The 24,672-nt window shown below is 50.8% G+C and overlaps 6 protein-coding genes across 6 annotated transcripts; 3 read left to right on the top strand and 3 right to left on the bottom strand.

Annotated features, from left to right (window-relative positions):
* Positions 1–287: 287 nt before the first annotated feature.
* Positions 288–2,737, bottom strand: FPOAC1_013887 (uncharacterized protein; the record flags this gene model as incomplete). The annotated part of the gene is made up of 2 exons (XM_044858227.1): positions 288–1,043; positions 1,097–2,737. The coding sequence occupies 2 exons, from the start codon at positions 2,735–2,737 to the stop codon at positions 288–290; spliced, it is 2,397 nt and encodes a 798-aa protein (XP_044700683.1).
* A 2,133-nt stretch (positions 2,738–4,870) lies between these two features.
* On the top strand, positions 4,871–7,023 carry FPOAC1_013888 (uncharacterized protein; the record flags this gene model as incomplete). The annotated part of the gene is made up of 2 exons (XM_044858228.1): positions 4,871–4,953; positions 5,004–7,023. The coding sequence occupies 2 exons, from the start codon at positions 4,871–4,873 to the stop codon at positions 7,021–7,023; spliced, it is 2,103 nt and encodes a 700-aa protein (XP_044700684.1).
* A 5,870-nt stretch (positions 7,024–12,893) lies between these two features.
* Positions 12,894–13,190, top strand: FPOAC1_013889 (uncharacterized protein; the record flags this gene model as incomplete). Its single annotated transcript, XM_044858229.1, has 2 exons — positions 12,894–12,921; positions 12,976–13,190. The coding sequence occupies 2 exons, from the start codon at positions 12,894–12,896 to the stop codon at positions 13,188–13,190; spliced, it is 243 nt and encodes an 80-aa protein (XP_044700685.1).
* Positions 13,191–15,491: 2,301 nt separating this feature from the next.
* FPOAC1_013890 (uncharacterized protein) lies at positions 15,492–16,487 on the bottom strand (the record flags this gene model as incomplete). Its single annotated transcript, XM_044858230.1, has 1 exon — positions 15,492–16,487. One exon carries the CDS (start codon positions 16,485–16,487, stop codon positions 15,492–15,494), a length of 996 nt encoding a protein of 331 aa, XP_044700686.1.
* A 115-nt stretch (positions 16,488–16,602) lies between these two features.
* FPOAC1_013891 (uncharacterized protein) lies at positions 16,603–17,802 on the top strand (the record flags this gene model as incomplete). The annotated part of the gene is made up of 3 exons (XM_044858231.1): positions 16,603–16,620; positions 16,786–17,089; positions 17,150–17,802. 3 exons carry the CDS (start codon positions 16,603–16,605, stop codon positions 17,800–17,802), a joined length of 975 nt encoding a protein of 324 aa, XP_044700687.1.
* Positions 17,803–21,903: 4,101 nt separating this feature from the next.
* FPOAC1_013892 (uncharacterized protein) lies at positions 21,904–23,933 on the bottom strand (the record flags this gene model as incomplete). The annotated part of the gene is made up of 5 exons (XM_044858232.1): positions 21,904–22,214; positions 22,846–22,991; positions 23,102–23,301; positions 23,345–23,652; positions 23,708–23,933. 5 exons carry the CDS (start codon positions 23,931–23,933, stop codon positions 21,904–21,906), a joined length of 1,191 nt encoding a protein of 396 aa, XP_044700688.1.
* Between the last annotated feature and the right edge of the window lie 739 nt (positions 23,934–24,672).

Below are 24,672 nucleotides of genomic sequence, written 5' to 3' on the forward strand. Positions count from 1 at the left end.
TTTATTGCATCACTGAGCTCGGGGTTGATCATCCCGACACGCTGACCAGCATGGCCGCCAACCTTGCATTCACTTGGCACAGTCAGGGCCGACTTGAAGATTCTCTGACTTTGGTGCAAGGCTGCGTTCATCTGCGTCAAAAGAAGTTTCATCAAGATAATGAAGAGTTGAAGACAGGGGACTAGCGCACGAGCGGAGAGTGAGATTTAGTATATTACAAGCAGTCCTTGGTACAGTAGGGTGATTGACTGTAGATTTACTAGCAAAGTGCTCTCGCGATCCGTGTCCTATGGCTTAGCATTCCACTCCAAGAACGCCGTCTTTGCCAACCGGATATCCTCTAAAAAGCTTTGACTTGACCGACTTCGCTTGCTCGAATCACCAGTTACCTTCTTGCCATCCATCGTCTCCGACTGCCACGCTCGCTTGTTCGGCACCAGCTGCGCCAGCGGACGTCGAGGCGGGTTGAGCAGCAAAGCCCGCTCAAAGTCGATCACCATAATCCCGCCGGTCTCGGGATTGAATAACATGTTTGCGAGCCTCACGTCTTTGTGGACCACGCGCTCTCGATGCATGGCTCTCAAGGACCGAATGGCCTCGCCTTCGAGCGACCTGCCCATGTCGCCAGCCCTCTGCGCTCCGTCGACGCTGCAGCCTCCCCAGGACAAAAATGTCAAGTGCACCACGTAGACCCGGTGGTCGTAGTAGTAAGTCTTGTTCATCGATCGAAGGTCAACCGCACCCAGGAAAACGGGCACGTGGACGCCTTGCACTGGCTTGAGACGCTCGTAGACAGCAGCCTCGTGCTGGAGATCTTTGATGAAAGCCCGCACCGTGCCCTTGCTGACAAAGGTGTAGCCATGAGCAAGTAGGGTCACTTGGAAAAGCACACCCCGCGCACCACCTTCCCCCAATGGCCTGATCCCGTCGTCGAGAGACTGTTCCAGCTGCTTCCGGAGTAGGCGAAGCCACTCCTTGTGGTCGACAGGATGACGTGCGCGGGCGGTAGCGCAGCTCCCGCAGTGAAGCGCCACGTTCGGGCACTTTGGGTCAAGAAAACCACCCTTGACCATCCCGAGAAGACATTTCTGCGTACAGTACTGCCGACCCTGCTCGCCGTCTCGCGCGGCGGCCGCAACGCCAGTCGCCGGCTCCGCCTGGTTCCTTGTCTTGTGTTTCGTCCAGTTGGCGTAGGCGTGTCCGGTGGCCTGGATGCCGACTCGTCATCAGATGGCTCCGGCTTGCCGTCCTTCCTCAACGACCCCTCGCCAATCTGGCACTTGGCAGTTCGACGCGTCCTTCTGCGCGGCAAGGCCGGCGACCGATCGACATCCTTGTAGGTGGTAGGTTCATGGCCAGGAGAGTAGGCTGACGACACCGATCGTTCATTTTCTGGGATAGAACGGAATGTCGATTCGAAGTCCTCAGACCACCTCTTCAAGCCATTCATAGCTTTTTGACGTTCCTCCTGGCTAATCTCCCGTCGCTCTCCAGGCGCACCGAGAGCCATGAGGGTGAACGCTAGATATTGACCGACAGCCGTGCATATATGGAGGTTGTTTGGATGTGCCGACACCTCCGGACCAGGCTCTGCTAGATGATAGTACAGAGTCTCAGGGTCGTCGTCCCAGTCGATGTTGAGAAACACAATAGCCTCGCCAGTAGTAAGAAGACCATACCCAAGGCCGCTTTCAATCATGTAGTGATACGTCTGCGTGATGGCAGATGCCGTCAGCTTCTCCGCGTGGTACTGGAAACGCGCGTCAGGGTTAATAGAAGTTGGAATCGTCCTTCGGTTCACAACTTCCCTGTAGATGTCCATGGGGCGGAGACCGAGGCGAAGGTGCGGAGCGGTCAGCTTGTGGGGCGGCTTGTACTCGGAAACGTAAACCATTGTGCGCTGGGAAGACGGCGTGTTGTCGGATCGATAGACGCAGATTTGATCCGGCCGCAACTGGTTGAGATCTATTCCGTGGTCCGGCGTCCGCGGCGGCGTCGATGGGGTCTCCCTCTCAACCACTTCTTCGGCAACATCGCTGAGGGCATGGGGATGGTTCTCAAAGACGACACCATCTCCGATCTGAAAATCCCTGCCGACCTCTTCCACCTGTTTAAGATGTTGTACGATGGCCCTAACCGGATCCTCCACGCTATTATGTAGGAAATATTCGAGCGTCTTCTCGTCTCCTATCGGTCGTTGGGAGACCCGGTTCCCCATGCCGGCCAGGAAGTTTCGGTTCTCGAAAAGGCGTCTTTCGGTAGGAAATGAATGGTGCAGTGTACCGAAGGTGACCTTCTGTTGATGAAGGAAGTTGGGCCATGGCCTGAGGTTTTTAGGACACCACTTGTTACGCGGGTTGGTCAACGGGCCCTTTGAGGTCAGTTTTGGATCTGTTTCGATGGCGAAGCGAGAGAAGACGGAATCATGGCAAGCTGCAATGTATTCGTCAAGCGTCGTGAGTCGTGTGTGTTCCTCTGCTTCCTCGGCGCGTTGCTGTTCCCTCTCGGCGCGTTGTCGCTCCTCCTGTCGTTCTCTCTCTGCTCCCTCGGCGCGTTGCTGTTCCCTCTCGGCGCGTTGCTGTTCCCTCTCGGCGCGTTGCTGTTCCCTCTCGGCGCGTTGCTGTTCCCTCTCGGCGCGTTGCTGTTCCCTCTCGGCGCGTTGTCGCTCCTCCTCCGCGCGCTGCTCAGCTTCTCGTAGGAGTCTTGTCAATTCCTCTATACTCGATGGTCCATCCATGATATATAGGATTGATGTCGTGGTGAGGAGTGATTTCGAAGGGTGGATATTTGTGTCGTAAACGTGTGTATTGTGTTTTGATGTTTTGAGCTAATTAAAATGGAGCTACACTACGTTGCGAAGGGTTACCCGCCGGAAATCATTTCGAGGGCGGCCAATACATGGGCTAGGTGCCCAAATTATGTCAGCAATCGTCGCCCCGATTTGATCCGTAAGGCTGTTTAACCGATTGGCCCCGCCCTGTGAGGCCTCCCGCTCGCACCCTGTCTGAAGCCGATCCCGTTGAGCACTGGCCTGGTTCGCGGAATAGACACTCCGATATGTATACTACTTCATCAGAGATTGGTGCCACTTCAACTGGTTCTTTTGGTCTCACTCCTCCCGGCTAGCCAACGAGTAAATGATTTTCTTTTGGCCATTACTACGCCGGCGTGACAGAATGGCTACACCGGCGTCACTCTTATACAGGCAGGCGTTTCTTTTATGGCTTCTGATTCGCTCTTTTTTCCTTCGACCCACAGGTACATCCGCGCAAAGGCGGTGAAGGCAGCTCCCCCTTAAAAAGTCCTTGCTTTTGGTAAAGAACCAATCGGGTCAACCAGTTCTAAAGCGAACATCACAACAAGGTCTAGTTTTCACTGCAGAACCAGGCCAATTCAAGTATGCCCTAGAGGGTAGTTATCTATCTCGCTATCCTCTACCTACTATCGAAGGAAGTCCTTTCTTAATACCTGATGAGGAGAGGCTGTTCAGACAGTTCTGGTATCATCGTGAGACATCTTTCCTTGAGGTGGCTGCCTGCCATTTCTCCAACACTACACACAGTGTTGGCAGAAGCTAAATGCACTAACAAAAAGGGATGGACCAATCAGAAGCCGTAGAAATGACGCCTGTGTAAGAGTCACGCTGGTGTAGCCATTTTGTCACCCCGGTGTAGTAATTACCTTTCTTTTAGCCAGTCATATGTTGAAGTAAGCATTTACTAGAAGGGGAATGTCGTAAAATCATACGACTATACTGCAGGAGGCCCACCGTTTACTGGGCACATGCAAAGTAACGGTTTATGGCTATTCTGGCCTGATCATTTCCCCTCTTTTAGACCTAATTAAAGCTTCCTTCGTCATATGAATCTGACTATTCCTACCCGCCTATCAAGTAGACACATGTATCTATAAGTCTCTACTCCAAAACTTACAAAGAGAATGTTATTGCGAAGAGGAAGGTGTACATGTACAATACTGTAAAGGTTACGCAACATTCCATTCATGCAATCTACCAAGGTTAGCACTACCTGCTGCCACCAGAACGCGGAGGTGGACGCATAGACCGGTCCGCCACAGAAGATTGTCATACTTTTACCGTCATGCAGCTAAGACGCTTATACATAACCCGTTCTAGGAAAAGGTCTTCTGCATGAGGCCATAACTCACTCATAGATCCCTTCTAAAGCCAGTGGCTTAGCTACCAAACAGAATAAGACATACTGATATATCAATGCCTTTAACATGTAGTTATCTATAATTAGAGAGGTGGTATGTTGAAGGATGATTGTATTTTGAGAGTTCACTTTCAGCTTACTGCAAGAAGTTGTGCCGTGTCTCAACCGCATGCGGGCAATTTCGTGGAGAGCTGAAAGGCTGGAAATAGGCTCTGTTATTGTCGATCTTCTGCCAGCTACCCAAGCGGGTTATGTGGCGTTTCCGCCGGCTGTAGATCAGTCCGAAATAAGTACATACGTTGTGTGTTTTAGGCCGAGTAGGGAGAAATTAGGGATGAGAATACTTTTGGCAAAGTACCTCAGGAAATTGGCTTCCAAGCAGACCCCTCAACGGTGTGAATCGGGAAAACTAGAGCTTTGTCGAGGTGCATGGTTTAGCGTAGTCTTCCCAGAAGGAGTAAACCATATTATATCACACTTACGTCATTGGAATGAAGTGCGCCCCTGAGGTTTCCGGAGCCTGTTAATAGCCTTCGTGTGGGCCGTTGACCCGGCGTTTATCTCTACTCCGAGTCTCTTTGTCAATGCTTCTATATATCGGGGTGCTCCTTCTACCACCAATCTACCTATATAGCGCGACGGGCTTTTATTATCTAGATTTAACATAGTTCAGCCCTTATCCAACACTCACAAACATGTCTAACGACCCGGTCAACAAGCAAAGAGAGGCCGCAGCACCCTTTTGGGATGGCGAACCAGACAGCAGGCCAGAACACTCGTTAGAATTTGAGTTCTCTCTTTGAAGACCGTCAACTGACAATGCAACAGGCCTTACGCCAGTCAAGTCTGTGCCGTATACTTCCAAGGAAATGGACCCCTCCATATCCCTCACGTACTCCTGCATCAGAGTGTCGAGCTTACTTCCCGAAGCGTCGCGACAGACTGTTTCTCTTCGTCGTTACGCGGCCTTCACTTGGACGATATCGACTACAATACCGGCCATGTCCTTATTCACTTTATGACCACCGGCAGGTATCAATGCCTGAAGCCACAGGGAGAGACTATTATGATGAGGTATGCATCCGAGTTTACAACTGCACTCCGCGTGTACGCCGCAGCCCAATCCTTTCAATTGCCCTCTCTTTGTGATCTGGCAAGAAGAGAGATGATCGCACTCGGCGACAGGTTGAGCTTGCCTTCCTTGGTTGATATCATGGAAGAGTCAAGTCTGTCATTGAGCACTCTCCCGGGAATAGCCGCGTATGTTGAGTCGCGCATCCTTGCTTTTGCCGAGAACATTACCTATCCAACTTCAGAAAAGGTACTCTCTGAGATTGGAACTCCCAACACGCTCAGCATGGTACTTTTGAAGGCTATTCTGCTGCTTCAAACTTCAAAAGTATCTCTACGTGATGATTCACTTCGGAAGGGGGAACCCGTAGAGATTCTCCGAGGTCTCAGCGATACCGGATCCATAGTAAAAGGCAAGGCTTCGGATGTGGATCAAGTTATAAAGGAAGCCGAGGAGCAAGCAGCTAGGAGGGCCGAAGAAAAGGTTGCTCAAGAAGCAGAAAAGGCTACAGCTGCCGCTATGGCCGTGGCGCAAAGAATTGCTGCGGCTCAGGCGACTGAAGCAGTTCATGAAGAGGGGGAAATTGCTTGCTTATTAGCAAAAAAGGCACACAGCGGAGGCAGGCTTTTCAAAGAAAAAGACGAAAAGAGGCTTTCTGCACTCGAGCATAATGCCACAAAGAGAGCTGAAGCTCGAGCTACTCATGAACTTGCTGAAGCAAAAACTGCCCACGCACTAAGTGCCCCCGCTGCAGACAAGGTCGACCTTTCGCTGTTGTGGGCCGCCAGGAATGGAAGCGAGGCCATGGTCAAGATGCTCCTCGATACGGGCAAGGTCGACCATGATGCGAAAGATTACATTGGCTGGACGCCGCTGTTGTTGGCCGCCAGGAATGGAAGCGAGGCCGTGGTCAAGATGCTCCTCGATACGGGCAAGGTCGACCTTGATGCGAAAGACAAGAGCGGCCGGACGCCACTGTCGTTGGCCGCCAGGAATGGACATGAGGCCGTGGTCAAGATGCTCCTCGATACGGGCAAGGTCGACCTTGATGCGAAAGACACAGAGTATGGCCAGACGCCGCTGTCGTGGGCCGCCGAGAATGGACACAAGGCCGTAGTCAAGATACTCCTCGATACGGGCAAGGTCGACCATGATGCGAAAGATTACATTGGCTGGACGCCGCTGTCGTTGGCCGCCAGGAATGGAAGCGAGGCCGTGGTCAAGATGCTCCTCGATACGGGCAAGGTCGACCATGATGCGAAAGACAAGAGCGGCCGGACGCCACTGTCGTGGGCCGCCGAGAATGGACACGAGGCCGTGGTCAATATGCTCGTCGATACGGGCAAGGTCGACCATGATGCGAAAGACAAGAGCGGCCGGACGCCACTGTCGTGGGCCGCCGAGAATGGACACGAGGCCGTGGTCAATATGCTCCTCGATACGGGCAAGGTCGACCATGATGCGAAAGATTACATTGGCTGGACGCCACTGTCGTTGGCCGCCAGGAATGGACACGAGGCCGTGGTCAAGATGCTCCTCGACACGGGCAAGGTCGACGTTGATGCGAAAGATGTAGAGTATGATCGGACGCCGCTGTCGTGGGCCGCCGAGAATGGACATGAGGCCGTAGTCAAGATGCTCGTCGATACGGGCAAGGTCGACCATGATGCGAAAGACAAGAGCGGCCGGACGCCACTGTCGTTGGCCGCCAGGAATGGACACGAGGTCGTGGTCAAGATGCTCCTCGACACGGGCAAGGTCGACCTTGATGCATAAGATTTCTACAGCATTGAGTACTTGCACCTTCCGGTCCAAAAAAAACATGCTCTTTGCAAGTCTAGGGTGGGGCTACCTGGGTACATGGCTCTATCTCATAAGCAGATGTTCTGTCAGAATTTGGCCGCCTTATGGGTGCGTAAATAATTTCTGGCTTAGCGAATGAAGTACTTAGAAATACCGCTGCTGCCTGAGTTCCGGGGTGCGAATGTGGGGGAATGGAGACAGGTCGACAGTGCGAGTCATAAATACTGTCGCTAACATTAATGCCTTGATGCATCCGGTAACCCTAGTTCTATTATGAATGGTCCAAGCGAATGCCTTGTTACTAAAACTTCTGCTACGCACTGCCGCTCATGGGAGGACAGCCCGGAGCATATGTGCGCTATCGCCCGTACCCACTCTGATATGGTCAAAGTTGCCGTAGGCTAGGTCCAGGCTGGCGATCAATTCAATTCCATCAATTTCGCCCTCGCGTGGCGTTGCGTTGACAGCTTACTCAGCATTTGGCCCGTGGAGGGGAGCCCATAGGTTCGCGGTGGCCGCGGATTTAAAATTTCACGGGTACCGCGAAAATGACTAAGCACCGTTACCGTAGCGATTTCCAGCCATTCAGCTGGCGTCGTGCGGCGCGACGCGATCATATTCTTGTTTTCACCCTTCTCTAATGTTTTCAGTATCGCCTACAGAGAACGCGACTTTCCCTGAAGACTGTCTCCCTCCAGAACGGAGCTATGAGTCACGAGATGCCCTTCTAAGGTCTATAAATGTGTGGGCGGCTACGAGAGGCTATGCTTTCACCACTGGGAAGTCTACTAGAGGGAAAAGTGGCAGACAAACAGTCTCATACGCTTGTGACCCCGCCATTGACTTACACGGGGTCTTTCACCAGATCCCATGGACTGCCTTGCCTCCACACTCTGAAATCCTTGCAAGAGCAGGGACAAGTTCTTTCACTTGGACACTTCCACCAGCACTGGCGCCTGCAGCGCAAGGGAGCTCCACAACCACTTCTAGAGCCTCGCCAACGAATTGAGTCGACGTTTGCACACTCAAATATCCCTAAACAGAGCACCCGAAGAGAACCTAGTGCATTTGAGAGTGTGGAGATGGCGCGCGAGGCGCCACCTACATGCAGCAGATGGTGCCTGGACTACAAACAAATGTCCAAGCGCTGTACCACGTCAACAAGTTCAAGAGAATGGACGAAAGAAGAGATGATGGCATATCTAGACTGGGCTAAGGCTGAGGATGAGCGAATTGAAGCCCAGGTCGCGGAAGAGATAGGAGACAGTCCTTTGGCTAATAGCAGAAGGGGCGTCAAAGACATTTGGAGGAGGATAGAAACGGACAGCAGGGAACAAGAAGCTTTGCATTCAGCTAGCCGTAAGGCAGAAGGAGACTGTATCATTGTTGGCAGTCATGGGTGTTAGACAATCGACCGTGTGGCAAGGCCCATTCTACAGCTGTCACGCCTGTCTATAATTTCAAGTAGCTCTTATGTGAATCAAACACCTGAACCTTCTCATCTCAACAATTATAATTGAAATGTAGTTATTGGCTCCGTTGAGTGTGTGTGTAAGTCAAGTGGGCTTTACTTTACCCACAAGAGGCCAATTCTGCAAATACACAGTGCTTAGTCATTTTCGCGGTACCCGTGAAATTTTAAATCCGCGGCCACCGCGAACCTATGGGCTCCCGCCCGTGGAGTTGAACCACCGCATCTGCAAATTGAATTGGTGGCGTTGAATTGAACATGTTGAACCTCATACGCCCCCCGAGATGCCCAACACGTTATTCGCCATCGTCTCGGCCATCTTCCTCTGTCTCCCATATAATGCTACTCCCAACCTCATCTGATACGTCAACCAACGTATCCACCGCGTCGATTAGGCCATTCCGCACCCATGACCTTAGCGTCTGTGTCATCCTTATCGTGCTAGCCTCCAGTCGAGTCCGCAGCGGTGAGACCATTTGCCCAGCAACACTAAACAAACGCTCGCACTCTGCCGACATAGGCGGTACCGAAAGCAGGTCAAGAGCCATTCGCGACAGTCGAGGGTAATCTTTCCGTCTCTCCCACCAATATTGGATGGGATCCGTGACAAGAGGGTCGCTCTTAACGTCCGGACTCGACAGCCAGTGGTCATATTCATCATGGTCTGCGTTCACTGACCTATCCAAAGGACATCTGCCTGCTAGAGACGAAGTTCTGTGTGCTCGGTGTCTTTCGAGAGCACTCATTGCCTTTAAACGCTTGAATGGAGGTTCCTCATCTGAATTCGAAACATTCGGTAGTGATTTATACTCTTCCTCCCACAGAGTCTTCACCATTCTTTTGCCTCCTGAAGCCATGGCAGCTGTGCTTTGCCGGTCCACGTATTCTCGAAATATCCCCAACGTGAGGCCGGATTTAGAATGGCGGAAGCATAGTAAGCTGGCGTCTCGTCCAGTTTCGTATAGTACTCGTTCAACTTATCCCACCTCAGGTTGATGTTTATCCTGAAGTGCTCAGGATCCGGGTAATTCTCTGCTGCTGCTTTCCACTCCTCCAGACGTTCCATCAGAAATTCATACGTTGAAGCAACATCCCACATATTGCCATATGCCTCAATACGGCCACCTTTACGTACCCGGCTCTGAGCATCTCCTTCAAGCATCCGGAGTGCCTCCTCGAAACCAAGCAGCACCTTGTCCATCAACTCAATTACTTTCCAGTCCTTCTCCCCAAGAAGACTCTCCTCCCGGAGACAGAGCGGTATCTCTTCCCTCCGTCTAGCCCCGTTGCGGCATTCCTTGTTGAATTCAAGCGTCACCTTCTCAACTAGGTCCTCCAGAAAAGGACGCAACAAGAGACCGCGTCGCATCATATACAGGGTCGACAACCACCGCGTCTGGTTATCGCGAACAACGTCGACAGGCTTCCTTGCTCGAATCTTGGGGTTGTCAGAATGCTGAAAAAGTTCTTCCTGCAGCGCACGGAGACGATAGGTCAACTTGTCAGACCGATGGATCCAATGGACCAGGTTATGGAGCTTCCCAATGGGACCTTTCTTTCGCCAGATCTCGTGCTGGGCAGCGCCAGAAACAGATTCTCCATCAATTTCTGCTTCAAAAGCCTCAGCTTTGTACCCAAACAACAGGGCTTTCACCACCAAGTTGAGCACATGGCCGAAGCATCGCACTCTCCGTTTCTTCGGATCGAATCCCAGCGCCTCCGCAATGTCCTCCATTGCTGTATCCATATTCCCGGCGTTGTCAAGCGTGATGTACCACACCCTATCGAGTATCTCATAGCTCTCCAAGATCTCGAGGATCTGGGCTGCAATATTTCCCCCCGAATGGCAATTCTTCAACTCCGGTAGGCCAAGGACCAACTTCGACGGGATTCCATTTTTGTCAACATAAAAGCAGACAATCCCATACAGAGCATGCCGATTCCTTGAACGCCAGCCATCGAACGCAATATGAATTTGACCTGGAACACTCCTCAGGTGGTCGATTATGCGTGTCTTTTGTTGGAGATGAAGGTCGATGATTCGCCTTCGAACCGTGTCATGAGAGATATGAGCATTCGTCGCTGCGACTGATGGGTTCAGGTATTCGAATATACGTCGAAGCCGCCCATGCTCGGGCTGGCGAAAAGAGATATTGGCGTCGATCACCCACTCAAGGAGCAGTCTCTAGGAGTGGTCCCTGTCGAAACGCTGTATGAGGGCGTTCGCGATGGCTTGCTCTTTAGGGTCTGAGGTGTCAAGATTCAGCATCTCCACAATGTTCCTTGAGGGAGTCTTCTCCTGCTTTCCCTTCCAAAGAGCGGGTGGCTTCCTCCTCCCGGACTTATCGACAAGTCCGTGCTCCCTGAACAGATGTTTCTCGATATTCTGGGTGCCAACAGCAGAGAAGTCTGTCATCTTGGGCTTAGCTTTCCGAAGACAATGCTTGCAAACCCATTTCCTCTTCGTGGGAGAATCGCGGGCTTGAATGTCAAAGCCGTGCTGCCAAACCCACGAAGTCTGCCTGCCAACGTGTTCCGAAATCGAGAAACCCGGAAACTTGTGCCATGGGAAGGCTTTCCAATCTCCTGGCGAAGCATCCAAGTTATTAGGTGAAGCACTAGGTGCGCTGCAGTCGGGACTCTGGCACTTGACAGGTACGTTGGCGTCCATTTGAAGATTAGGAAAGGAATAGAATGCACGCAATCTTTCTGCAAGGGTCATGGGGCGCGACGACAGCTGGTTGGTTGGTTGGTTGTATTCCTACTCGGTTTTAGCCGCCACTACAGCAGCCATGCCCGGTAAGCAAGTCCTGGCTGACAGCCGAAGCATTCATCCTGTGAACACCCCACTTCGCCTCATTGTTGAAACAAGGCCAGCTGTCCCCAAGTTTCCTGCTGTCTCTACTCCTATACTCTGCTTTACTATGTACATGTCTTCTGTTGGAGAATCCCATGTGCTATCCGTCCTATTTCGTTCCGCAAATTTCCCCACGTGTTTTCTTGAGAATTTTCTGCTTCATATCCTCGTGTTGTGACTCTGTCGGTGCCCTCGGGCACCATATGTTGCAACCGTGATACCTGCAGTCTCCCCCCAGCCATCGGCTTTGTCTGTTTGCTGATCTCCCTCGAGCCCCCCGGGTTTTTGTGCGTACTCTTTATGTTCCGTGTGTTTCTGTTGTTGTTGCCTCCGACCGGGTTCCTATGTGGCCATGTCTTTGTACTGTGAAGTCAGCCGCTGGCGACATTAACCATAGCCGTCATCAACCACCTCATGTAGTGCAATGCTCCAATCGTTTCGACATGGTGAATTACTGAGTATGAGAGCTCCCTCACGGCCTCCTTAGACCCGACTAGCCGGGTGGCGGAGGGTGGCCAAGCCTCCGTCACCATAGGTTGGGGGGAGCGACAGTGGGCAAGTCTGTCTGGGATCCATAGTGTTGTGTGGCCTTTGTCTATGGCATGCCGGGCGTTTGGTGGTCGCGGGAGGTGATACCGTTCTGTCCAACATGTCGGCGTAGTGGGACGTTGCAAACGTTGACGAAAAATGGGCCGAGGGCCCATGAGTGGCCATGTATTTATTTATAGAGGGGACAATAATGTTGACGATGTTTGGGCTCCGTCGTCACACTGCAAGAGGTGTGTTGTAGTTAGCTATAGCCGCAGTCATCGGTGGTATATGCGTGGTTTTCGTGGCGTGCTCGTGAATTTCGCGCTCCTTTCCCCGCCCGCCATCGCAACGACATCTCTTGGGAAGTCAAAACACTGCAGGGGAAGGTGTCAAGACCCGTTGAGGCGCATTGCGACAGCGGGCGGAAGTGTTGAGTTCCTCGAGTGGCTGTTGTTTCAAAAATTCGTTCTCGCTGTTGTGAAAAGTTTTTAGCTGGCGTGAGCCGTAAGGCTACTCTTTAGTGATTGGCTTGAAAATTGTGGGGTACACGTGACGTAACCGCTAGGGTCGTAACACCCCATAGTGGGTGAAGGTCGAGAGCCATCAAATCTCGCATGCGACTTCACCTGCACCCATGAAGGAAGCCACCATCTTAACGAGCTGCCCAAAAGAGAATCGTCAGTGGAGAATAGTGGGGGTTTATTGATATGTCAAAGTTTGATCTTCAGCCTGACAGGCACCCTGCGATTCAGTTACTGGTGCTAGGGAGACCTAGACCGCCTGGCACACAAGGAAGAGCGCAGTGGAGTTCCAGATGGCACGCATTAAGTCATATGGGTTCATTTCTATCCGAGGAGACATAAAAACGAAGCGACGCAGAAGAGTAAATACAAAAAGTACACAATATCGTACCCATACAGTTCAGACCCTGTTCCAGACCCTGGACACAGCCAGGATCCTTTGCAAGCTAACAAATCTATCAATATGCCAGAGAGCATCCATAATCCCAAAAGTTTGTAACATCCCCTGTCGCCAACTCTTCGTGCTGCCACTAAGACTTCTTGAGACACGACAGATCCGGGTACTGAGGCCAAGAAGACGGCCAAGATATATTTCAGTTATTTGTATGATGAAGTTCAGAGACTAAAAGATGAAGAAGATCGAGATCGGTGGATTCAGGAGCTGGCGGAACGAAATGATTTTCTGGAGAATGAAATACAACGAATGGCAGAAGAGATCAAGCGATTGAGCCCCAAGAAAGAAAAGGAGGTCGACAAATAGAAGTAATTACCGTTTTTTATGGCTTTGGTTATAGAATATGTTCTACAGTCTTGTAATACTGTATCTCCGTAGGCTCAGGGGCTATTCCGTTCGCTTCGATGAATTATGAATACTTGACGTTGATCTAGAGTTCCCAGTCCCTCGTCTCCAATTCCTGGCTACACATGCGTACGAACCCTTTTACCCGAGGACATATTAGAAACAAGTGTTTTCCATAAAGTAAAGAAGTCTCCAAGTTCTGGCGAGGGGCTTATCAGTTGCAAGAAGAATGCTTATATAGCATCAATCGTCAAAGTACGGACGGATAACACCCGCTTTTTTTTCTTTTTTTTTCTTGATATCGCTCCCGAATCGAGCTCCAAAGCTGGATAGAAATAAGGACCTCGGATTTGGTGTAGGGACCATGGTTATCTTTGAGATGTACTCCCGACGTAGCAAGTTTCTCGAGTCAAGAACACTACCTAGCCCACAAGAGTCGACCAATTTTACAGCCCTTTTTTACATCGAAGGACTAGTGACCAGGGTTCAAATCCACGGCACTCCACGACACATTTGTGAATATGGCATGGATAGGGGCCCCATAGGGACACGGGTACCCGTGGCTCCAAAATTTTCACGGGTACCCGGCGCCCGCTACAGAGGCGCCCGGACGCGCAAATCATGTCAGCATTCAACCGAGGCAACAACACAACGGCAGAGATCAGGGGCTGCCTCCATGGCTCAAGCAGCATTCCCTAATGATGTGCTCCCGTCAGAGGGCACATGCGACTCTCGGGGGGCTCTTCTTCTAACCATAAACTCTTGGGCGAAGCCTAGAGGCTATGCATTCGCGACGGGAAAATCTTTCAAAACTCCAAACGGCCGAGTGAAAGTTGTATTTGCGTGTGATCGGAACAAGCCTCCGCCACGTGCATCTGTCGGACGAACACGACGCACATGCAGCCGAGGAACTGGTTGCAAGTTCTCAGTACTTGCCAAACAATCTCTAGTGGGAAATTCATAGGTCTTGAGTCACCAACCGAGCCAGAGGCTGTTGGAAGTACCAAGGTTACCCCTCACATCATGATCAAAGTTTAATAATACATAGAAGGTTCGAGAACTCAAGGATAACTCAAGTATGAAATAACTTGATGATTCTTGAATAGAAGAACAATAATTAACAATTGAATTCTTACACACAAGTGCACCCGGCATGACTGCGCATCATAACAACAGCCGATTGACGTCTCCTTTTATTTCTGCGTTGCGCTAACTCCATGTCGGCGCTAGCTAACCCCAAGTTCAATTGCCTCTTAATAGTTCCTAGGGTTAGGGTCAGAGCGGTATTCAGGGTTATTTTCACTCAATCAGCTGCTCGTCTCAACATGTAACGATTGACCGATGGATCGCCTCTTAATAGTTCCTAGGGTCAACTGGTCTGTACTTGTAGCATAGCATCATCGACCTAAGGGCTTCGATCCACATAGCAGACTAAGATAAGTGCTCCACCCCGCTCTGTGAATAAAACGTGTGGTGAGACGCCAGTCCCTGGTGGCTACATCTTTTCCTCTATCACCTGTATTCAATCTATCTTTTTGTGTGTGAGAGTAAGATGAGCCAAGATCTGGATGGCCTATCCTCAAATTTCAGGAACATCGTGGAGCGAGATGAGCCAGACGAGAGCACTTTGTTGAATGATGCGACTGCAAGTTTCGAGATAGAAACAGATACCATGCAGTACCCACCCCCGTACGTACCCACCCCCCGTACGTACCCACCCCCCGTACACCAAAAATATTTCCTCCCCATACAAAATGCAACTTTTCAACGTCGTACTAAAAAATTACCAAAAATGGCAACAACGTGACGTTTCATATGAATAGGTTTCAATTTGTTCAAAGTTCAATATCTTCTAGGTTTCTTGACTTTACGGCCCCTGCGAGTGTGCATGACAGGTAATTCTTCCACCTCAGAATTTGAGCTTTCGCCCTCCTGCACCCCGCCAACCTCGATCACGTCCTCAACAGCCTCTGTCTCTTGAGTTGCCCGAGACGGGCTGGAAATAACATCACCAGCTACTAGAGCCTCGGCTAATGTCATAAACTTCTTATTGGGGTTCGGTATCGCCTTCCTCTTCTTACCTCTGCTCAGCCGGCTAACTTCCTCCTCCAAACTGGCTACTATTGACCTTAGCGACAGGCTTTCTATCCATACTCCATACTCCATACGGCGCCTTATGGAATATGGAATATGGAATGCAACCCATATGGAACTTAATCCATACATATGGAAACTAAGAAATGACGTCATTTACATTATCAACTAAACCGAATCTGGGTTGGAGCTCTGCCAGCCAGCCGAATCATCTAGCCCCTCTACGTTGTTATCCTCAATACTTTCCGCTTCAAGTAAATCTACCGGGTAACCTTGTGTTATCCCGCTTTTGATCCAACTCTTCATGCATACGTGCTGAAGAAGCTTCCATTGTTCGGCACCACCGTGACTACCCGGCCCGTCAAGACCTGGCAACTCCGACAAAGCTAATAGTGCCTGCAGCGCTTCCTTTGCATCCGGATCTACAAATTTGACGCATATCCCAAGGAAAGCTTTGTGATTTGGAGCAGACCACACGTCAGCAGAGAGATGAAGTTTCCATGGTGTAGACTGCAATTTTCTTCGCAACATGTCTTTGTGTACACGAAAGGAATTGGAGACAAGCTTCTGTATGGAGCCGTGAGAAAGGCTGATGAGGTCATCTGCCGCAGGATTGACTGCAGAAATGAGCGCATGAAGCTCTGGCCAAGAACTGCAGTTGTAAGAGAGATTACGGACAGTCACGAGCTGAATAAGTGCCTTCAACGCTGCTTTGTGATTGATGGCATGTCTCAGAGTTTCTTCTCGTTTTGCCAGTTGCTTTGCAGCATGCATATCGCCGGCCTTGGCGAAAGCATCCTGAATCAGACGGTCACGCCGTTTTTTAATCGGATGTTCATGGGCTTCCAGCTCAATGCCGTGTATCTTGAGCAGATGATTCCGAAAGGTCGTTGAAACGGTCGTGGAGTAAGTCGGACTTACACAATGCATGCAGTAGTAAATCTTCTCATTTTTGCGACCGCAACGAGATGGCTCCGAATTGAGGGGCTCACGGGCGTGAGCCCAAGTATTTGCAGTCGTTTTACGCTTTCGAGCCATGCGCTCTTGGACATCGCCGCTTGAGAATCGAGGGTTCGTGCTGAAGATTGAGGAAGAGCACAATTCGCTTGTGGACACTGGAATCCCCGCAGGGTCAGTGGAAGTGGATGTCATCAGCGAGGACATACGCAGCGTCCTTACACAGTGGTGTTGGAATTAAAGAAAGAGTGGAGAGTTGGAAAATCGCCCCTGAACGGGATTACTACAGGGATCAAATTTTTTCCGCCGTATTGCCATACTTATGGAATACGACATCCCCGTATGGAATATGGATTAACGCGTATGGATTATTCCATATGGATTAATTAATCCATACGCGTATGGATAGAAAGCCTGCCTGGATATACACGACACGGATATATTCCGTTCCGTGATTAAGAGGTTGTGGATGAGAGGACAATTTGGCTCTAATTACACTGCACAGAGCCTGGATTGTGATATTCCAGAGCACGATGCCAAAGAAAAGCCAATTGGCGAGAAGCCTGCAGAAGATACACCGGAAAGGTTAGACTGGGAGCTATTGGTACCAGCAGACGCGCCCGCAGAAGCTTCGGCTTATGATCCAGAAGAAGAAGCTCCTGTAGAAGCAGCGCCTGCCGAAGAGGCGCCTACAGAAGAAGCGCCTGCTGCATACGACGGCTCACCGGAAGAGGAACTACCCACTGCAGAAGCATGTCCGGTGGAAGTGTACAATGAAGATGCACCGGCTGAGGCAAAACCCACAGAAGGTACGTCGCCCAGATCCATACTCGTCAGTGTATTCATATACTCACCCGTGCCATACACAGTAGAGGAAACATGCGAAGATGATTACGTACCGAAAGAGCAGGACGCAACATACCTACCTTTCAGTAGTCAACACAAGTTGATAACCTTTCTACAGGAGGTCCTTGAGGGAGCATGTTTTGCTTATGGACGGAGAGAGCTGTCGAAATTATTAAACGAGCGTGGCTGGAATTGCGTCGAAGCAGTACCGCTCCGTATCTGGATGGACCAACTCGCTAATAGACGACACATCCTCGACACAATACCCAGTGAACGTCTCTTGGAATCGGTGGCTGGTACCCAAGACATCGCTGTTAACCGCACGCCTATTGATTCGTCTAGGATGAAGAAGTTCCTAGAGGATGCGGCCGAGCTTACCGATATCTTGAAGATGAAAGACTACGGCGACATCATTAGAAAGGTTCGAGTAGATATCAATAAGACAACCGAAGGTTTAAGCCGTGAGGAGCAGGAGGCAAAGGACCGGCAAGAGAAGAATCTGAAGCGAATTGCCGAGGAACGAAAAATACTAGATGAGCGGGAGGCGGATGTTCGAAAGGAGCGGGGAAAAAACAAGAGGGAGCGCCAGATATCGGCTGGGCTGGAGGTCAAAGGGTTGTTGGATGAAGCAAAGAAGTCGTTTGGGATAACAGTCTTTTTCGACGAATTGGCATAGTAGTGTCACGGCCAGGGTCCCTGGATGCATTCAGGGTCTTACCGCTGCACTAAATGGCAAAAGACTAGGATGTAAGGTCCCTGACCTTACACTGCATTCTCATATATATAGCTATAGCGCCCTCAGATCAGGATCAGTTCAGGCTTTAGGCTTCAGGCTGTGACAAGTAGACGTGGGAGAAAGCTTGTTGATAAAGTTAAGCAGTAGTATTTTTACCAGCCAACCAGTAAATTAAGGGACTACATAAAGATGAGAATATGCTAAGAAAAAAGCCCTTTCTTCGTGAAATTCAAACTAGAATTAAAGTTACTTATCGTCCTATATTGTAGTTAAAGTTCTAAGGCAGACGATAGGGTAAGCGATGGTAGTACGGGGGCTAGACCTCCCTAAGATTTAAAGTTCAGGCCGGGGTTATAAGGAGGGAGGGGCTGAAAGGACACCACTGTGAACAGGGGTCAGCAGAGGTCTACAAAACTGGAGCAGTCCCCCATAATCGTGGGCAGGCAATTTCTCCACTCTCAACCGCATACGACAATTTTCCATCATAATTAATCGCAACGACAATGCGCGACATAAAACGATTTAATGCGACAAAGGCAGCTAATCTGATGATGAACACCACAACGAAGACGAAATGGATAATACGACCCGTATGTAACGGTTGCACCTAACCGTTAGGCCACAGGGCAAAAGATTGGGCTATAATCACTATGTGAGCGATTGCAGTGGTGCTTACAGCTGCCTATAGAAGCCTTACAGCGCTGTTACGGGACCAATCGTAACACCAGGGGAGTCGGTTACATGGGTGCTTGACTTAAGTTCTTCCTTGCTTAGTTCTTTTAAATCATCTTTGAGATGCTGGACATCCCCAGAGAACGTCTCCTTTTCATTAAATATCACGTCTTTAGTGGAGATGACCTTGTTGGTCAAAGGATTCCAGACCCTGTAGATGTTTGTCAAGCTATACCCAACCAGGTATCCTATCCACCCTCGGGGATTGAGTCGTTGTCGTCGATTCTTCTTTTCAAGGCATCGGTCGTCATCGCGAAGGTTTTACAGCCGTATACTCGAAGGTGTGTCTGATCGGGCTTACGCTCCGTGACTACCACTCCGTCCCTAATGGCAAAGTAAGTGTAGAAACGCTCATACGGCGTTTTCCAATTGTAGATGTACTTCGGTGTCCTGTTGTATAGGTATACAGCAGCACGCCAGATCTCAACCCAAAGGAACGAAGGTAGCTTTGCTCCGATTCTCATTGCGCGAGCTTTCTCCTTGATCACACCCCCGAGCGCTCTGCGCCGCCGTTTTGACTTTGGGCATATGGCGCGGAGGGCTCTAGGCGCATCCCGTTTTTGATACTGAGGAAGTCACTTACCTGGCGACTATCCGGGATTTCGTTATCGCACTCAATGACCTCGGGCCTGCACTGGAGTTGTCGCTCTAGTGTTCTGAGTAGATGCTCCAGTGCATAGATAAGCGTTGGTGCAGTTCGATCGGGAAGATAATAGTCCCAAATATAGCCAGAGTAACTTTCAGTGACCAGCATAGCTGAAGTACAGCCAGAATCTCCACTGATGTCGTGGAAATCGATGGCGAGTCGGATGCCGGCCTTCTCGGGCGGAACTCGTCTTTGTCGATGGACTTGGCGTTTCATCTTCGCCGTTCCACAAGCATCACACTCGACCGTGGAGATCCCCTTGATCTTCACCCCCCGAGATTGGCCCACGAGGTGCTTGAGTGCTTCAGGTCCTGGGTGTCCAAGTCGAAGGTGCCAAAAGGTTTCGTTTCCACTACAAGGAGAACGCTTACTCCACGAGTCATACTGTTTCCGTCTGGCCAGGAACGCTGCTGCTGCTGTCGATTTGTCGATGTACTCCAATACATACTGGTCGAAATGGTCCGTCAATATGCAGGGGACTGAATCATCTTTTCTGCGAATTTGGTTGTTATTTCCTCTCGTGTCCCAGTAGTAGCCCCTTTTTCGTAACTGCCGGTATGAGACAATATTGCAGGCAAAGTTTGTGCAATGAGCTACGTCATGTAATCTGAGCAGAGAAGGCCCTTGGGGCCCCCTGAACGCGAATGTCCACGTTCCCTGTTGGAGATCACAAATGTGAAACGACCAAGTCGGTGGCAAGGTGTGAAACAAGGTGGAACATTCCACGGAGGTGGTGCCTGTACATAAATAGTAGTTCTCCTACTGCATCTTTTGAAAGAATTAAGAAACCTAAACTCTTCCCATTTTAACACGACTCCCGTGCGAACAAGATATTGCGAACACTCTGGCCAAGGGTTTCGACCGCAAGCATTTCCAGCGCCTCCTACTCGAATGGATCATCGAGGAAAACCACGCATTTAGCGTCTGTGAGCAAGGAAGACTACGCCAGATATTCGAATACCTTAACCCACTTATCAAGATCACGGATGCCAATATTACCAGGACAACCATCCGCCGCAAAGTTCTCTCGGCCTACGAAATGCACAAGGATAAGGTCGTCGCAGCGCTGAAGAAGTCATGGCATGACTGTCATGCGGCCTGATTCACGTCTCCTTTGACGGATGGAAATCAGGCAACAGGCACAGCTTGTACGGGATTGCTTGTTTCTTTCGGGATGAGAATAGCCAGCCACGCAAGCTGGCGCTTGGTGTACCGGAATTGAGAACTCGCCATTTTGGACACAACATTGCGGCCGAAATACTGGACGTCCTTGACGCCTATGGTATCCAGGATAATATTGGGTACTTCACACTGGACAACGCGGAAAGCAACGACAAGGCCATGGAGGTAATTGGTGGTGAGCTCGGGTTCATCGGGTCGAGGATGCGTGGGCGCTGCTTCGGCCATACGCTAAATCTCTCGGCCAAAGCACTGCTGTTTGGTCACAACGTCGAGGCTTTTGAAGAGCAGTTGTCAGGGGAAGCTGCTCTGTCTGAGGCGGAGCACACACTTTGGCGGCGTAAAGGACCTGTCGGAAAGCTGCACAACCTGGTGGTTGGCGTCCGAAGGTCGGACCAGCTTACTTATTTGCTGCGGAGTATACAACGATCCGAATTCGATCTATCCTCGGACCCCCAGGATTAGAGCGAGGCAGCCGGTCGATTTGATCATTGACAACGATACCCGGTGGCTTTCTCAACTATACATGATTAGACGCGCCATCATTCTTCGACCATTCATCGAACAACTCGTCTTGAAGCATCGTCAACAGTGGGAGCAGGACAACAGATCAAAGAGGACAGGGAATCTCAGAAAGTCTGCAAGGGAGCCCCGGATTTGCTTGGAGGAAAACCAGCTTACGGTCAATGACTGGGTAGTCCTGGAACACCTAGCTAAGCTTCTTGGATTCTACGAGGACTCCGTGAAGACTCTGGAAGGCGATGGCCAACAACGCAAGCGGAAAGGAGGGTGGGTTGGCTCGTACGGGAATGTATGGGAGGTTATCCAGGGATTCGAGTTCTTGTTGGAAGTACTCGAGGACTATAAGCAGCTTGCTTCTGAGATACCCGCCGCGGAGCACTTCCGAATCAATATTAATCTGGGTTGGGAAAAACTCAACAAGTACTACAGCAGGCTGGATGAGACACCAATCTATTACACGGCCTTAGCGCTGCACCCGGCTTTCCGGTGGGGGTATTTCGAGAATGAGTGGAAGGATAACACGAAATGGGTGATGAAGGCGAAGCAGATGGTCCGAGAAGTGTGGGAATCGGACTATCGTCACCTGCAGGTGGTCCGGAGTCCCGTGGATGACGAACCAGTTGCGAAGCGGCAGCGAAAGTACTACAATCCATTTCAAGCGTACTGTGAGCGCACGCGGCTGGTTCTCGGATACGGTTTGGTGAAAGAGGAAGCGACTTTGTCTGACGATATCAATGAAGAAATTAACGAGCTCGGATTATGGTAGTCGTCATGGGAGGCTGGAGATAACGATGTTAGAGATCCAATATCATACTGGCACGAGCGCAAACGTCGGTATCCTCGTCTTTCACGAATGGCGCTGGACTTCCTTACGATCCAGCCAATGTCAGCAGAGTGTGAGAGGATGTTCGCGGCGGCAGGGCGGATGGTGACGCCGCTACGAAATCGGCTGGACGCGGACATTATAGGAATGTGTCAAGTGCTGCAATCGTGGTTACGGGCTGGGGTGATTTACGACCTGGACGTGTCACATCAGGATCACGGCGGCGGCGCAGAGTGAGTGCTGCATCCTCTATTTCCCACTTCGCGGCAGGCAGGCCTGACTTCTGCATCCAGATGATATAAGATACGATAGCTTCTTCTTCTTCCTCCGTGAGCTGCTGCGGGCGCCCTATCTTAGCATCAGCAACATCCTCATAAGCAACGGTATTTGCAGCCTCAAGCCTCTTGACGATACGGTCGATGGATGCACGAGCAGAGCCGGCATATCGAGCTTCAGCATCACGAAGAGTCAGTGCCTTTTTGGGCGGCCGGCAGCGTCACGATTGAGGCCGTGGCGAAGTCTCTGGCGTGAGAGAACAACAGCCTGAGCAGCTCTGAGATTTGATTGTGAGGGCATAATTTCTATAGACGTGATATATGAATTTTCTACTGATTGATGTCCTAGAAATCATTGGTTTTGGCGGGCAAAAGTCATGATTCTACGACGGCAGCCTGTGCGGGGTTGTCTCACACTTTTGTGCCCAACTAAGCTTGCTTAGTTGGCCCCCCCGGCTAGCCAACGAGTATAATTGACCAGCTTACGACGCCTTTCCGTACTGCCTTGATCAGATTTCAATTCTAATATCTAATCGGATTGAGACGTAGTGTCTTGACAAAGATATGCTTTATTGGGAGGCCAGATGTACCTATGTTTCAAGAAAATAGCGCCGGGAACATATCCTTGTTGCTGTCGGTTTGGTCACCCTGTTACCAAGAACCAGAATGTTGAATGCTGGTTCAGTATAGTGATCTGACACCAGAATTGGCAGACCAGCCACTCATTCAGCAATTCAAGACGACGGCTGTGCCGCAAAAGCTTGTCAGCGACAAAGTCCTCAAAATCAAATACGCACCCCACTCACCTTTGGCGAAGTAACTGTACGAGTTGGTGTGTCTAAGGTTCTGAGCTGCTGAAAGAGCCCGGGTTTGTTCGTAGCTGTAAGCCCTATTGATATCCTTGAGGCCGAACAGATGGCCCGTCTCGTGGAGCGTGACGAAGGCCTGGTCCCTATAATGGCATTGGTTGTTTTGAAGCTGCTTTTGGTAGTACCCAGGGCAGGTGCCTATGATTCCCAGCTTGGGCACGGCGTAGGCTACCGCATTGCGTCTAGCGCAGACGCCCCTCGGGTCGCCACAGTAGTAGTGGGCACCCCTGAGTTGATGCTGCTGCAAGCCACCGCGATGCGGTCAAAGATACCAGCGACGTGGTTGCGAGTCACAGGAGCGGCCGACTTGAAGTACTCCCTCATCCTGGCGGCAGGTCCGGAGCGAGCGGCGGCGGCGGCTCGACGCGCGCGATTTCGACATATTCCGATGGCCTGGCTCACCGCCGCGCGCTTAGCCCCCCTGGCAGCCGGGCACCAGGATGTGACGTGCGCGAAGGGCGAAACCCTGATGGATGGAGGAGGCAGCGGCACCGTCCACGTGCGTGTTGATGGTGTTGCTGGTAAACTGGATCACGCCTGCGATCTCGTTGGACCCGGGCAGAGCGTACAAGAAGGATCCAGTAGAGATCAGAGAGAAGTTGCCGCCGGCGCCAAGGTTGTGGGTTTCACCGACATCGAAAGTGGTCTCAAGGGTCTGCCCAACGCGAAGAGCTTCAAAGTCGGTGTCGTCCACGTCCTCCATAGAGATTTCGACATAAACGCCTTCAAAGTCAATGCTCTCGCCTAGTGTTTATTTAGGTTAGCCATGCGCTCTGGCAGAGCTTGCATCTACACTCACCATTCTGGAAGATCTCAGCCTTCTCGGTTTGGATATCAGGATCAATCAGTGAACCGGTCTTGAACAGCTTCAGATCAGATCCGCCATTGTTGGTGATCGTCGCCTTAACAAGCGTGTTGCCAATCATCTCCAGGTTCACTGCTAAGGAGGATGCATCTCTCTCGTCGAATGGCATAGAGTTGGCAACAGAGGCTAGGAGCATAATGGAAGACGAGAATAACTTCATCTTGTCTGGTAACTACGGATTGTAGTGTGATGGGCGAAACTCAAGAAAAGACAGAGATGCTGGGACCAAGATCAGACTCATAGAACGTCAGGGAACCACCATTATATAGTAAAAAGAAGACCATTGGGTCTCTCCCTGATCGCACTCAGCGACTACCTTGCCATGTCTGCTGGCATCGCAGTACATGACCTTCCTCTACTGCGATACCGCTCCCGTATGCTGGAGCTAGTAGATGGAAACGCAGCTGAAAGATGCTTTCACTCCCAGCCGAGCTTCGGCATGATGTCCAGATTGCAACATGGTAGATGGAAGCAGAGTTGAAAGATGCTTTCGCCCTTGACCGATATGGTATCCAAATTACAACATAGTAGATGCAAACACAGCTGAAAGATAAAAAAGCATGATCACAACGATTCTTGGCATGCCCCGCTGCGCCCACCCCAACTCCCAACACGACGACACAACACCCAATACAGCAGATGCGCCGTTGAGTGATCAAATGCCTCGCTGGATTGAAAGGCTCTCACATAGGTTCGTGAATATTAGTATGGTGCATCTCCGAGGAACCGCGGTCCATCGCTGATGCAGAACACAACGCGATTCTTTGGTGCCAAGATTGCCGCGGCGGGCCGGCACATGGAGCCGAAGCGGGAGAGGCCAGTGTGGATGGTGGATGAGATGGGGGCTGAGCATTACCAAGCCAACCTTCCGTTTTTACCGTCAAAGTTGCATCGAGCTG

This window comes from Fusarium poae, assembly GCF_019609905.1.
Source record: "Fusarium poae strain DAOMC 252244 chromosome Unknown contig_4, whole genome shotgun sequence".
Lineage (NCBI taxonomy): Eukaryota > Fungi > Ascomycota > Sordariomycetes > Hypocreales > Nectriaceae > Fusarium > Fusarium poae.